Source organism: Sycon ciliatum, chromosome 2, assembly GCF_964019385.1.
Source record: "Sycon ciliatum chromosome 2, ocSycCili1.1, whole genome shotgun sequence".
Classification (NCBI taxonomy): domain Eukaryota; kingdom Metazoa; phylum Porifera; class Calcarea; order Leucosolenida; family Sycettidae; genus Sycon; species Sycon ciliatum.
This window is the reverse complement of record NC_088644.1, coordinates 528,101-541,796: the sequence shown is the minus strand read 5'-3', so window position 1 is coordinate 541,796 and position 13,696 is coordinate 528,101. Positions and strand designations below refer to the sequence as shown.

The following is a 13,696-nucleotide window of genomic DNA, read 5'->3' as shown; positions in this document are numbered from 1 at the left end:
GCGTCGTACAAAAAGTCAACAAGCTCTATCTCCATCCACGTGTGCGTACCACAATGTGTACAAAAATGATTTTTACCCGCCATATACGCACAAAGGTCACATTTGGATCCGTTGGATCCGGTCAACCCTGCTCCCCGAGGTGGGTTGACCGGATCCAAATCCGAAGGATCCGGATCCGGATTCGACCAATCAAAAGGGTGCGAATCCAGTGGATCCGGTGGATCGGGATTCCGATCCTACCAATCGAACATGCCCTAAGTAATAGCAGTTCACTATTCAATTCCTGGTGGGGAATGCGACTGACACAACACCTTGATGCTGACAGGAAACCGTTCAGCCAGTACGAGTACTCTATCAGCTATTCAGCCAGTACTCTACCAGCTATTCAGCCAGTACCAGCCATTCAGCCAGTACTCTACCAGCTATTCAGCCAGTACTCTACCAGCTATTCAGCCAGTACTCTACCAGCTATTCAGCCAGTACTCTACCAGCTATTCAGCCAGTACTCTACCAGCTATTCAGCCAGTACTCTACCAGCTATTCAGCCAGTACTCTACCAGCTATTCAGCCAGTACTCTACCAGCTATTCAGCCAGTACTCTACCAGCTATTCAGCCAGTACCCTACCAGCTATTCAGCCAGTACGAGTACTCTACCAAATATTCAGCCACTACTTCAATGTACTGTATAGCGGGACATTTTTGGAGGTATTTATTTTCGTATAATTTCGTACACGGCCTCTTTTGTACTAAAATTATTTCCGTACTAAAATTTGTTCCTGTGAAGTTATGTACACTATACATCCGTACAGCATGCGAACACGTGCATTTAGCATGCAGCACTGTACGAAAATAAAATCCGTACGAAAGGTCGAAATTCGGCTTTGTCCGAAAATATTTCCATCCGAAAATTTCCTGCTATACAGTAGTACCAAGAGTATACATGATTGTATACCTGTTGATAGTACTCTACCAGGCAAACATGCTGCAGTCTAGCATGTAGTGAGTCTCAGGATATGTTTGGTAATACATTGTGTTCTAGCTGTGCAAGATGCTCATGCGCACAGTATAAACAGCTGTGTGTTCCCAACACAGTAGAAATCCACCGAAGTACCAGCTATACAGTCGTGTGTTCCCAACACAGGACCAGCTAGATGTACATGGTACGTGTTCTGAACACATCATGCTCAGGCATTCCGTGACATACAAACTGTCTCACTACCACCAATAGTCTGACTGTGGCAATCTGGTAAAGTCTAATAAAACTGAGAGTAAACTGTGGACAGGCAAGAAGGAGGTACCAGTTGTGCAGTGCAATGAGTAGGGCCAACACAGCACACATGAAAAATAGCATGATAGTGATTAGTGTTGGTGGTATGGAGGAGCTCAGTTGGGCTACGATACATGAAATATGAAATGTTCGTACATGGAGGCTATGAATGGGGAGGGGGGGGGAGGTTAAAGTTAAAACGGGGTTAAAGTTTAAACATGTAATTGCACGCCAATAAATTGCACGCCAATATGCAAATAAGCTGGTCTACAGGCCAGGAAAACACTTTGTAAAAGGATCACTGCTTCTGCCGGGCTGGGAGCTGTGCCATGAAATCGATAAGAGGGATAGTAGTGAATGGAGCCTTGGAGGTAGCACTAAAATCATGGCAATGCTAGTGCTGTGACTGACTATGTGGGACGGATCCAGTCTTGCAAGCAAACATTCAAAACACACACAAGCACACACACACAAACACACATACACACACACACACAAGCACACACACACGTTATTGTGCATACTGGGGAGGAGGAGGGGGAGGAGGAGGAGGAGGAGGAGGAGGAGGAGGAGGAGGAAGAGGAGAGGTGGGACTTACGTCTTGAACTGTCCCAAAGTTAGGGAAGGTAAAAGTCAGGATGTTGTCACTAGCAGTAACCAAGACCGTGGAGTGTGTATGACAAGCACTTGCTGCTGCTGCCCACATCCGGGGCGGTGGGGGTGAGGAGGGGGAAATTGAACCTGTTGCAACTTACGTTGCATGTAAGCTGGAAGTTTTCCGGCAGCAAAATACCTCAGGAAATAGGCTTGGAGTCTCTTTCGTTGGTCAAAGTGGGCAGCCGGTATGCTGCTATAATCTTCTGGTTAGATGGCATTGTCACATATCCACATCGCATCATGGTATTGTCACATATCCACATCGCATCATGGTATTGTCACATCTCCACATTGCATCATGGTATTGTCACATCTCCACATCGCATCATGGTATTGTCACATCTCCACATCGCATCATGGTATTGTCACATCTCCACATCGCATCATGGTATTGTCACATCTCCACATTGCATCATGGTATTGTCACATCTCCACATTGCATCAGGGCATTGTCACATTTCCACATCGCATCATGGTATTGTCACATCTCCACATCGCATCATGGCATTGTCACATCTCCACATTGCATCATGGTATTGTCACATCTCCACATTGCATCATGGTATTGTCACATCTCCACATTGCATCAGGGCATTGTCACATTTCCACATTGCATCAGGGCATTGTCACATCTCCACATCGCATCATGGCATTGTCACATCTCCACATTGCATCATGGTATTGTCACATCTCCACATTGCATCATGGTATTGTCACATCTCCACATTGCATCATGGTATTGTCACATCTCCACATTGCATCAGGGCATTGTCACATTTCCACATCGCATCATGGTATTGTCACATCTCCACATCGCATCATGGCATTGTTACATCTCCACATCGCATCATGGCATTGTCATATCTCCACATCGCATCATGGTATTGTCACATCTCCACATTGCATCATGGCATTGTCACATCTCCACATCGCATCATGGTATTGTCATATCTCCACATTGCATCATGGTATTGTCACATCTCCACATTGCATCATGGTATTGTCACATCTCCACATCGCATCATGGTATTGTCACATCTCCACATCGCATCATGGTATTGTCTGAGCGTTGGCATAGTAATATTGTGTCCGTCATTTGCATAGAGATTTGAAGAATCCCTCGGCAACGGGACTTTCCCGGACTATCACGCACACCCCTGTCCGTGGGCATGTGACATATGTGGTGGTCACGAGCAAAGCATTCGTCTTGGACAATGTTGCTGCTGCTGCTGCTGCTGCTGCTGCTGGTGGTGCAGAACGTCCCTTAGCTTTACTTGCATTGCTGCATGTGCTCAGAGAAGAACTCTTGCTAGACAGCGTACTGAAGCTTCTCTGACAATTGCTTGTCGATGTTGTCGCGGTGGGTTTGTTGGGAGCGTGACTGCTGGTGTTTCTGGCTGAAATCGGAGGACTACTGTAGTTTCCATGGCTACCAGCAACCACAGCGTTGCTATGGCTACCAACAACCGTTAGGTCTTGTTTGGATGCTCCTCTCTTGTTCCTACTGGATGGGTTCTTTGTTATTGCATACTTGGCGTTGTCAGTAGGTGAGGTGGTGACGGTGCCGGTGCCACTGGTATTTCTAGCTACTCCTGTTCCAGCAGGTGAGGAAGCGGCGTTCCTTGTATTTGCAGGAGCTGTTCTAGTACCACTGTGGTCACTCATACCTGTCATGGTCAGAGAGTGTGAGACGGAACAAGATGAAAGAGGTGATGCCACTGTATGGCCGTGGTTGGTCTCCTTGTGTGACAGGGGGCTGGTGCCCCTGCTACTGCCTTTGCTGCTGCTGCCTTTGCTGGAGCTACTGTCTTTCTTACTTCCAGGAGTGGAGCCATTGGAGCTGCTGCCACTGTCTTTCTTATTGCTGGGAGTGGAGACATTGGAGCTACTTCCACTGTCTTTCTTACTGCCAGGTGTGGAGCCATTAGTGGAGGTGCTGCCACTGTCTTTCTTACTGCCAGGAGTGGAACCATTAGTGGAGCTGCTGCCACTGTCTTTCTTACTGCCAGGAGTGGAGCCATTAGTGGAGGTGCTGCTGCTAGCAGTAGTAATACCATGACTAGGTTTGTTTTGAGTGCTCCTGCGGCTGTCGATATAGCCTGCAATGCTAGAGCGAATGCTGCTGTTGCTCTCCTCAACTCTGATGCTGCTGATACTGCCATTGGAGGAAGTAGTAGTGCTGGTGGCGCTGACAGGCTGGGTTGAAGCGGTCACGGCAGTGTCACCAGTCAATGTAGCAGAGCTCCTACCACTGCAGTGGGCCAAGGGGGGACACGATGGTGGTGACTCCGTACTGGGTGGCTCATCAGAGAGATCCATGCCAGTGCTTGGTGGTATGGATTTCTTACTGCAAACACTTTGCTGCGCTGGGCTTGCTGACACTGGCTGTGCCCTTGCACCTGGAGCACTGACAACATTTGATGAATTCATCAACGATGGTGTCGGAGCCTTTGGGTCAGGTTTCAGTTGTTTTCGTGGCCGCTCATCGGCTTGAGATGGTGGTGACGTATCTCGCTTCGGCTGGCGAACTGGCTTAGGAGAAGATTTGGAACTTACTCCAAGGGAGCTACCTACATGTATGTCCATGGGCTGAGTTGAGTTGCTTACAGCTGATTTAGCACTGGCAGCAGTTTGATGTGGAGAGTTTGAAGACTGTCCCAGTGCTCGGGTGGTGCACAGAGATGTGCCCTCTGTTGATAGCAACGTACATGTATCCATTTCCGATGATTTCTTAGCCAGTTTGGGGTTTTGAGATGTTGGTGTACTGGTTGACCTCTCTGCTTGCCTACCTGCTTTTGTCAATGTGGACTGAGATTGCTGTGTTGGACTAGCTGAAACCGGCGCAATGGTGGGTTTCTTCTCTTTCTGAGGCTCAGCCGATTCCGTTGTTACCTGAAGAATATAATATCAGAAGGCTGTTGTTTAGTTCAAGAAATTGCATACTCACCGTGTTTTTAGGAGTGCGATGAATTTTAAAAGACAGCATTGCTAAGGAAGTAGAGCTGTAGACCAATTAAAAACTATGCTATGCGCCAAATATCTAGTAGAAGGGAACCTTCAGGCGCTAGGCGTGAACGAAATACAACGCTGTGTTCCATACTTGTCCTATACTGGCCATATTTGGGCCATACTAGCCATGTACTGACCCTATGAGCATAGTGTGATACTATCATCACTGGGCTACTTCAGGAAAGTACACCATTAGTGTTTGTTTTTTCAACTCTCGCAACCTTATGAATATAATAGTGTTCATAGCAATGAATAATGTGCGTGTTCCCATCAAAAATATACTGCGGCAATGAAGTTTGAGTTCCTGTTCACTGACAAATCTGTTTTGCAACTATTTTTCACAGTACACAAAGCAACCGGCTAGTTAGGACAATACCTTACCCGACGATCAGTCTTTGAAGCTGTTGTGAGTGGAAACTTCTTTGGATTTCTCCCTTTCCTGCAAGTGTCAGACAGATGATGGGGCACGCTGAGCTTGATGCGGTGTGAGACGCACTACCTCTGTGTAGTGCAAGACATTACTTTTGCCTCTCCCCCCCCCCCCCCCTGAATGTGCCCTCAGAGGATGCCCCCAGTGTGCTGAGAGTGCTCAACACTGCAGAGGCAGAGTCATTGTTGCCTGATGGTTGCGCTGTGTAGTTGAGGATGACACTCAGAGCTGCACTACAAACTAGCCCTGCTCCACTGCTGTGTTGTGTATCCCGGAGCGGCGTGTTATATGAAGAGCCATGCTGTGTCTTCCATTCCAAGGGTGTCTTTAGTAGGAACAAACATCAATAACTACGTGACTTGCATGTTACAATTTTGCCTCCAAGAGTGGTTCATGTGTGAACGCACTGAAGACCTGGCCACAAGGTGCAGCAGATTGTAACTACATGTATGCTCATTTGACGTGATATCATAGTGACATCATGATGATGTCATGATGAGTAGTGTTGTAAAGCAATCGCTTTTAAAACAAATCCGTGACCTTGCACTTGATCATCATACGACACTGGGTTTGTGTAAGTTAGGCTAAATGTGTGCTGTTTCAAAGATTTGCTTGACTCTGCTGCTGGCGGGGTGGGTATATGGGAAAGACCATACACTAGGAGTGCTGGGAGTGGGGGTGTGAAGGTCGCAGATACAACCTACTACCAGTGACCATGCTGAGCCACGTTCTGATAAAACCCCAGGGCGTTTCTAATGGCACAACTATTGAAATAGAATGTACATGTACAGTTGTGCTGTGGAGTGTGGACGCTGTGCTATGGGCACTGACTGGACTGTGGACAATAGGCTGCGTGCGGTGGATACTGACTGGGCTGTGGACACTAGGCTGCGTGCGGTGGATACTGACTGGAGTGTGGACACTGCGTGCGGTGGATACTGCAACACGCACACCCACTGTGTGCACTGCAGATAGCGAGGTCAGGCGAAAATTAAATTTTGGAAAACCCTATCGAATTGGGTATCTACGGAAAGCTTAGAGCTTCAGGCGTTCAAATCTAAAATTTGGGCTGGGTTAGAGCAAATGGAAGAGAGTTATGGGTGTTGAAAGGAGCCCGACTACGTGATTTTTTGTCGCGACGAATGTACGCGTGGGAGCTCGAAAAATGGCACCCGGCACTCGGGTCCCAAGTCGCGACGGAGAGTGCATGATGTAATCTCGCGTGTCACGTGCGTGTACTTCGCTATGCTAGCGGCTAGCGGCACCGCAGCGTGCAGCACTCGAGCCGAAAACTATTACTTTCTGAAGAGAAAATGTTTGTTCCTCTGCAGAGAAGGGAAATGTGCAATTGTCTTCAAGGATCGCCAGTGCATGTACTATTTGCTGTGAACCGGTGATGGTAAGATATTTGGGATCCAATGACGAGTTGGTGGCAACGGGAGCGGTGGCTGCTGTTGATGGATGATGTCGGAAGAAGCGCTTTCTCAAGACAAGTTTCTGCAGACGATCAGGAATTTGAAAACAAAATTGTGCTCGAACGTATTGTTTGTTCTGGAGTAGTACAGTAGAGAGACTTTGTTAGAGACATGGTCTGTGTGAAAGTGAACGTTCCTCACTTTCTCTCTCACACAGGTTATGTTTGGCTGATAACTATTTGTAGTGTTGCCTTGATTGAGTAACACTGACAGCATTGGAAATTTGGAAATAGTTTCCATTTCTGAAATGATGCATACAATTGGACAAAACTTTGCAAGAAAGACATAGCTTTCCGAAACAGTACCTGGGACCGGGACTGAAGTAGCCATCTCCTTGCCTTCATCACCAACAAGCTTCTGAATAGATACAAAATGCTGCACACCAGACGCAAGCGAAGTTTAATCGGATTGATGGCGATTCGCTTGCTTCTGTTGCTTTTTAGATTGGTGCACATGCCTTCCCAAAGCAATCCTCCTTGCTGGACAGTGACACCAGTCGGGAGCCATAATGTCGGTGCGCCTCTTGTTACGCCAATGAAACTTGGTAGTCCGAAGGATTAGGGGGCGCTGAACACGATGCAGCAACAACCTAAGGCGTAACAAGAGGCGCAAGGACCGAAACCCGCCCTCGAATATTGGCAAAAAGCGAGAGACAGCGCGTCGACAGAGAAACGTCTGGACGCCGCGCGAACGGGTGGAGGCATTGCTCCATATCCTTACCAAAGGACAAGAAACTTGAAATCGCCCAAAAAGAGCAAGGAGACTGCACAAGCGAAGTTCAAACGCAGGTCAGTTTTGATGCCTCCCGTAAAAATCGAAAAATCGAGTAAAAACCTATGTGCCATTACATCATCGATTTTCAATGGGCCGGGGATGGGCCAAGCGCGACAAGCGAAGTCCGTGAACTGGTCACGCGTCTGACCTCGCTACTGCAGACGCAGCAGAAACTAGATTCACAAAATATGTTCCGTATAGGAATGTGTCCTGATAAAGAGTGTGTGTGCCGTGTGCATCAAATAACTAACTTGATTGGGAATGACTGGGACTGAACAACTGCGCACTGAATGTGGAGGTGTCAGTGTGGTTGAAAGGTGTCTGCAAAGGGAGGTCTTACTATAAATCAGGAGACTGATTCTACAAGCAGAAGGATCTCAGGCTAGCCTAAACTGACTCATATTAATTGCAACATACCACTCCCCTGCTCACTTCTCAGAGTCCTAGTCAGCATACAACTATTGTACTATTGTACTATTGTACTATTGTACTATTGTACTATTGTACTATTGTACTATTGTACTTGTAGACTACAGTAGGTAGTAGTGAGAACTCAATCTAGTACAGTACGGTGTACTGGGCCAGATCTAGCGGCTAACCTTGGTTTATGCAGATCTAGCGGCTAACCTTGGTTTATGCAGGGATGATGCATGTGATGCTGCTGGGTCCATTCGTTCTTCCTTGCTGGTTTTCTTCCTTGCCATTGCTGGAGTTGCTGCTGCTACCGCTGCAGCTGTTCTAGTACCGGTGGGATCATCTTTGTTCGACTGACTTCTGTGAAATGCTGCAAACAACCTCTCATCGAGAATATTGCCTTCTGGTTCCCAAGTATTGAATCTGAAGAAACCAGCAAATATGCCGTATTTTACCGGTTGTAAGTCGACCCCGGATATAGGTCGACCCCATACCTGGAGGTCTCAATTCTGCGTTTTAAAGTTATCACCCAACGAAGCACTACTAACTACTCTCTGCTACTAACACATCAACAAATCATGTAAACATTCCTTATTGGACGGTATAACATCCCAATCCTTGAAAAAGGCCGATAAACTGGCAAAAATGTGTACACATGGTGCACTCGTGCATGCAGTGCAGGTCTTTTTTAAGATACTGATAGTTCCCGGTTATAAGTCGAATCCCGGTTGTAAGTCGACCCCCACCCTTTCTCCTATTTTAGTCGCAAAAGGTCGACTTACAATCGGAAAAGTACGGTACTCATAATGTTCAATCCTCTCTGCATCCAGTCACACTGTGCATGCACAAGTCATGCTCAGAAATCAAGAATTAGCTCCTAGCATTGGAGAGGTTCTGCAAAACGAAAATGCGTACAAACCTTTGCTCTACGTCATGGAGTGCGAAACTTCGCACCAACTTTCACAACTTTGGACGCGAAACTTGTAGGGAACGCGAAATGAACTTTGGTAGGAAATTTCATGAGATCGGGTCATGGCGTACGTCCACTTGGCCCATGCAAACCACGAAAATGTGCAGAACCCAAAGTTCGTGCCAAAATTCATACACACTTTCGCAAGGACTGTCGCGAAACTTCGTTCGCATTTTCGTTTTGCAGAACCTCTCTAATGATACAGCTCGGGGACATTGTGTGTCCTGTGAGTTCCTGGCCAACAAAATGGATGATGGTTTTCAGTGCGCTATGTGGCTCATGAGGACACTCCCTTGACTCCCTTGTCGGCATTGAAGATGAAGCCGGGCTGCTTGTGTTGAGTTTGGGATGCAACCTGTCAGTTCAACTACAAACGCTTCAACACTTTCAACAGAGGCATTGGAAGGTATTTTAGGGAGGTACGGTCAGCCATCTGAAGTACAAGTTACTCATGTTTGTTTGTGTGTGTGTGTGGGGGGGGGGGAGTTACTCGTGTTTGTTTGTGTGTGTGGGGGGGGGGGGGAAGTTACTCGTGTTTGTGTGGGGGGGGGGGTCTAACACCGAACATTTCGAAATTTTGAGCCCAAATCAGTGCTTTGTATTGCTCTGTGGGGTGTCTGGGACAAAAAGTGGTACGGTCAATATGTCAATATGTTCAACGAGATAACAACTTTCCAAACATTGTGGCCATGCAGCAAATTTTAGTACCCGCAAAGTACAGTACGGGATTGTACATGCACGGTGTTCCTGTGATTGTACATGGATCCGGGTCTACATGTAGCCCCCAGTCAGTCTCTCGTCTACAGCATATTGTCATGTACAAGCGCGGTCCTGCTCAATGAAATCCAACCGCGCGAGTCGAGCACGCACCTGCCGGGCGCCATGCAGCGCTAGACCTGCCACACTGGCATGTCCACTGGTGCAGAGTGCGAAGCTGATTCACTCGATGGTTGGATTTCATTGAGCAGCACTGGTCCACTGTGCACAACCTGATCATGCCGTGAACACACTCACCTGTCATGGTATCCACGCCATTTTACAAGGTACTGTACCTCACCCTACAACACACAACAACAGCACACACAACAACAGCACACACAACAACAGCATACACAACAACAGCACACACAACATAGAGTAGGCCGTAAGTCGCTGCCAGAGGGGAGATCAGGGACTTCATACGTTTCACCTGCGCTGGTCCACCTGATTTGCTTTTAGCCGGGGTGGAAAACGTATGATTGCATGATATCCCATGGGCATGCACTCACTACTTCAGTCCCGGTCCGCTGTGTTTCTCTAGACTGGAGTCGGCAGGAAACGGGACGCCCAGTTCTATATAACTATTTTCTCGAAAAGCAAGACATCTTGATCTGTGACTCTCAAAATCACCATATTGTAAGCAAGTCCAATCTCAGTCCCCGTTCAGTACAATATTGCCAATATTAAATGGACTTGTTTTGTCACATGCCCACGGCTCCAGCCATAGAACCGCCTCGCAATATTTTTTTGTCTTATCGCCAGCTGAGCTGCTCTACTCCCTGATGTTTGATGGTCTCTGGATAAACTCTTCAAACAGAAAGGACGCTAAAGATGGACACAATTCTGTTCTCGAATTGAACTTCCGTCTGAATTTTCAGATGAGAATGTCGTCTAGTATCCTATCATGTGCTTCCATAGCTGTTTCTATGCCAACCCTTCCATAGCTGTTTCTATGCCAACCCTTCCATAGCTGTTTCTATGCCAACCCTTCCATAGCTGTTTCTATGCCAACCCTTCCATAGCTGTTTCTAGGCCAACCCTTCCATAGCTTTTTCTATGCCAACCCTTCCATAGCTTTTTCTATGCCAACCCTTCCATAGCTGTTTCTATGCCAACCCTTCCATAGCTTTTTCTAGGTCAACCCTTCCATAGCTGTTTCTAGGCCAACCCTTCCATAGCTTTTTCTAGGCCAACCCTTCGCCATCATGTATTGGGTCGTCATCCCGTTTGATTGTGCGAAGTAAAATAAAAACCGACAAACCAACCTGAACCCACTGAAATCTGTCCGTCGTCCCCCTTTGAAACTCCTTCCAACGCCGCAGTATCTGTATCCATAGTAACTACTCAGTATCTGTATCCATGGTAAATAGATTGCGGCCCTACCATCTGAGGACTGCACGGCCATGATTCGCGTAGACTCCAGGAGGTGCTCCAGACATGCACTGGAAAAGATTCTCTTTCATTTTAATACACCCATTGTTGTACTTTCGTTTTGTTCTCGTTTTGTTTCTCCCCTTTCCATACATGTAGGTATGTGCAGTGTGATGAAAATAAAAATAAAATTACCGCCGTGATACGAACTGATGTATGCTCAATTGTTGTTGTGCTTCTATTTGTCATTGCCTACTCTAACTGAGTAACTAACCAACAACTGTAGGATACCAGGAAAGTAACAGTTGCATCAACAGTTGCATCAACAGTTGCAAGTACTAGGTGGCTTTGTGGTATCAATGTCACTCAGTTCCCTGCTTGACTCAATCTCCAACTGATCTGATCCGGTAACATCAGGACAGTGCCTTGTTTGGACTCGAAATGTAGTACTCATGATTCACGTAGGGTAGTCTACACTGTATGTAAGTACAGTCATGTAGAGTGTGACTTCATTGCGGATGGTCGGCTACGAGCTAGACCTCTCTCCTACTGTGTCTGTGTTATGCGGCTGCTGCAGCCTGCACCTCATCAAGATCTCATGTCTTGATCGTGATCAGTCACAGACTGCCGGGACCCCACTGACATATGCGCCCCAGCCTCCAGTGATACGGCTTCAAACTAACTTGACCGATTTTCGTTGCGAAACTTACTTACTTGGTCAGAACCAGAGCAAGCTGTCAGCTGCTGACACAAACAAGCGGTCTGTTCCAAGTGTAAGCAAATTGAAAGGCTGAACTCCAAGTCGAGTGTCGAATATTACCTAGTGCAGTGAGGCCCTGGGGGACACTGAACGGAGCCTAGACAAGCCTGGTCTGGGGCACTCCCTGCTAAAGCTTGTTCCAACACCCACTCAGTCTTGTTGATTTTTATTTTACTTCGCACGGCCAACTCTCTGCCTTCTAAAACTTAGGCTACGTTGTGGCCGGCCGTGTGCAACCTTCAAATCAACTTTTACTTGACTAGGGGAAACTTCATCGTGGAGTTATCGGCCCTGCCTAGTATCGATGTTGACATGAGCACCAAATATAGCTAACCATGAATCTAGGAAGCCTAGTTTAGAGTTAGGCTGAGACGGGAAAGGGGAAGTGAGTAACAGTTGAGCATGTGCTCATACTCCGAGACTTCAGGAGCGCTTTGTTTCAAGCTGCCATGTCTTTGTGGCCACGCTATACTTCCGTACAGGCAATCTTTCGAATCCTATAGTTTCCCCAGCAAAAGAAAAATGGTCGCGCTGGAGGGTGAGCCGTCGAATGCGTAGGTTCTGAAGACTAGTCGTCCCGCCATATCCACGGCAATACTTGACTTGAAGACAATAACGTCGAACGTCCCCGACAGCTGGTCTAAAGCTTGAGAAAAATTCGCACCGACTTCATATCACAAGTGGTGAGCTTCACAAATCGATTGAGGTTGCCGCAATGGTGCTAGCAGAAGCGCACATTTTTATCCTGGCTTTGCCTGTTGCCAGACATCGCATTCCAAAGTGTACTGCCGCCAGCAAAGAGGCAAAAAATGCGCCGTGCAAAGAAAAGGGTTAGCACTATAATGAATTGGAATAAATAATAATTGGAATAAATAATAATTGGAATAGAATACAGATGGCAATCAGTCCCACTACCTACTACAGTAGCCTACCGGTACAGTGCAGTGTTAAAAATCAGACTTACGCTCTCGTGTACTCGCCGCTTCTTGAGGCATTCTGCTGCAAAGATTTGACCGGAAGGCGCACCATTAGTTGTCATTGCTCTACGTATTCTAATCTAACCGTTCACGCAGCAGCACAGTCAGAGTAAATCAAAAACCGAAACACTCCACGGCATGCGGCAGCGGATCCTACGCAGAGTCCTCTGCATACATGCACTGAGCCGGTCTGTAGAGCTAGAGGTACAAGTACTGCCGTCAAAACTATGCACAAGTGCCCTTGCAAGCTTGCTACATACATGTATCTCCGATCCGAAATAATTCAAAAAGCACGCAGGACGATTTTATGTGAGCATGCGCAAGAGTACGATGCATGCATGCATGCAAGCACAGCGTGTACCCTAGTACCCTAGTACTCCCTAGTACTTTTTTTTTTTTTTTTTGCCAGCTACGAAGCCTCTTCTTGTACGGGCAAAATAATTACCCTAGTACTCCCTATAGGCCTAGCAACAAAGTACGACATGAGAGTGCGAGTGTGTACATAAATTTGGAAGTGGAGCATGGCCGGCCATGCATGGAGGATATCGGATCCGATCGTATGAGGTTTGAGTTTGTTTGTTGTGTGATTTGATTTTAATTCGCAGTGACCAAACGAGCAGAGGTACTCAATAACAAGGAAGCGAAAGGAGGTGCCAAGAAGCACGAGGGGAAGCAAAAAATGTTAGATAATGAGGGAGGGGTAGGTGGAGTCCGGTCCGCGGAGATGGACAATGAGAGCTTTGATACAGAGCGGCAAACATTTAGGAGAGAAATATCATTCAGAAGGGTCATCGAGTGCCATGAACTGAAAAAACTGGCACCATTTGGAGAA

General features: G+C 47.0%; 1 protein-coding gene across 1 annotated transcript; it reads right to left on the bottom strand.

Moving 5' to 3' along the window:
• Window positions 1–1,170: 1,170 nt before the first annotated feature.
• Window positions 1,171–13,110, bottom strand: LOC135808166 (serine-rich adhesin for platelets-like). Its single transcript, XM_065321316.1, has 5 exons — window positions 12,852–13,110; window positions 10,012–10,055; window positions 8,241–8,450; window positions 5,316–5,373; window positions 1,171–4,817 (listed from the first exon to the last, which is right to left on the bottom strand). Exons 1-5 carry the CDS (start codon window positions 12,924–12,926, stop codon window positions 3,018–3,020), a joined length of 2,187 nt encoding a protein of 728 aa, XP_065177388.1. The 5' UTR covers window positions 12,927–13,110; the 3' UTR covers window positions 1,171–3,017.
• Window positions 13,111–13,696: the final 586 nt, after the last annotated feature.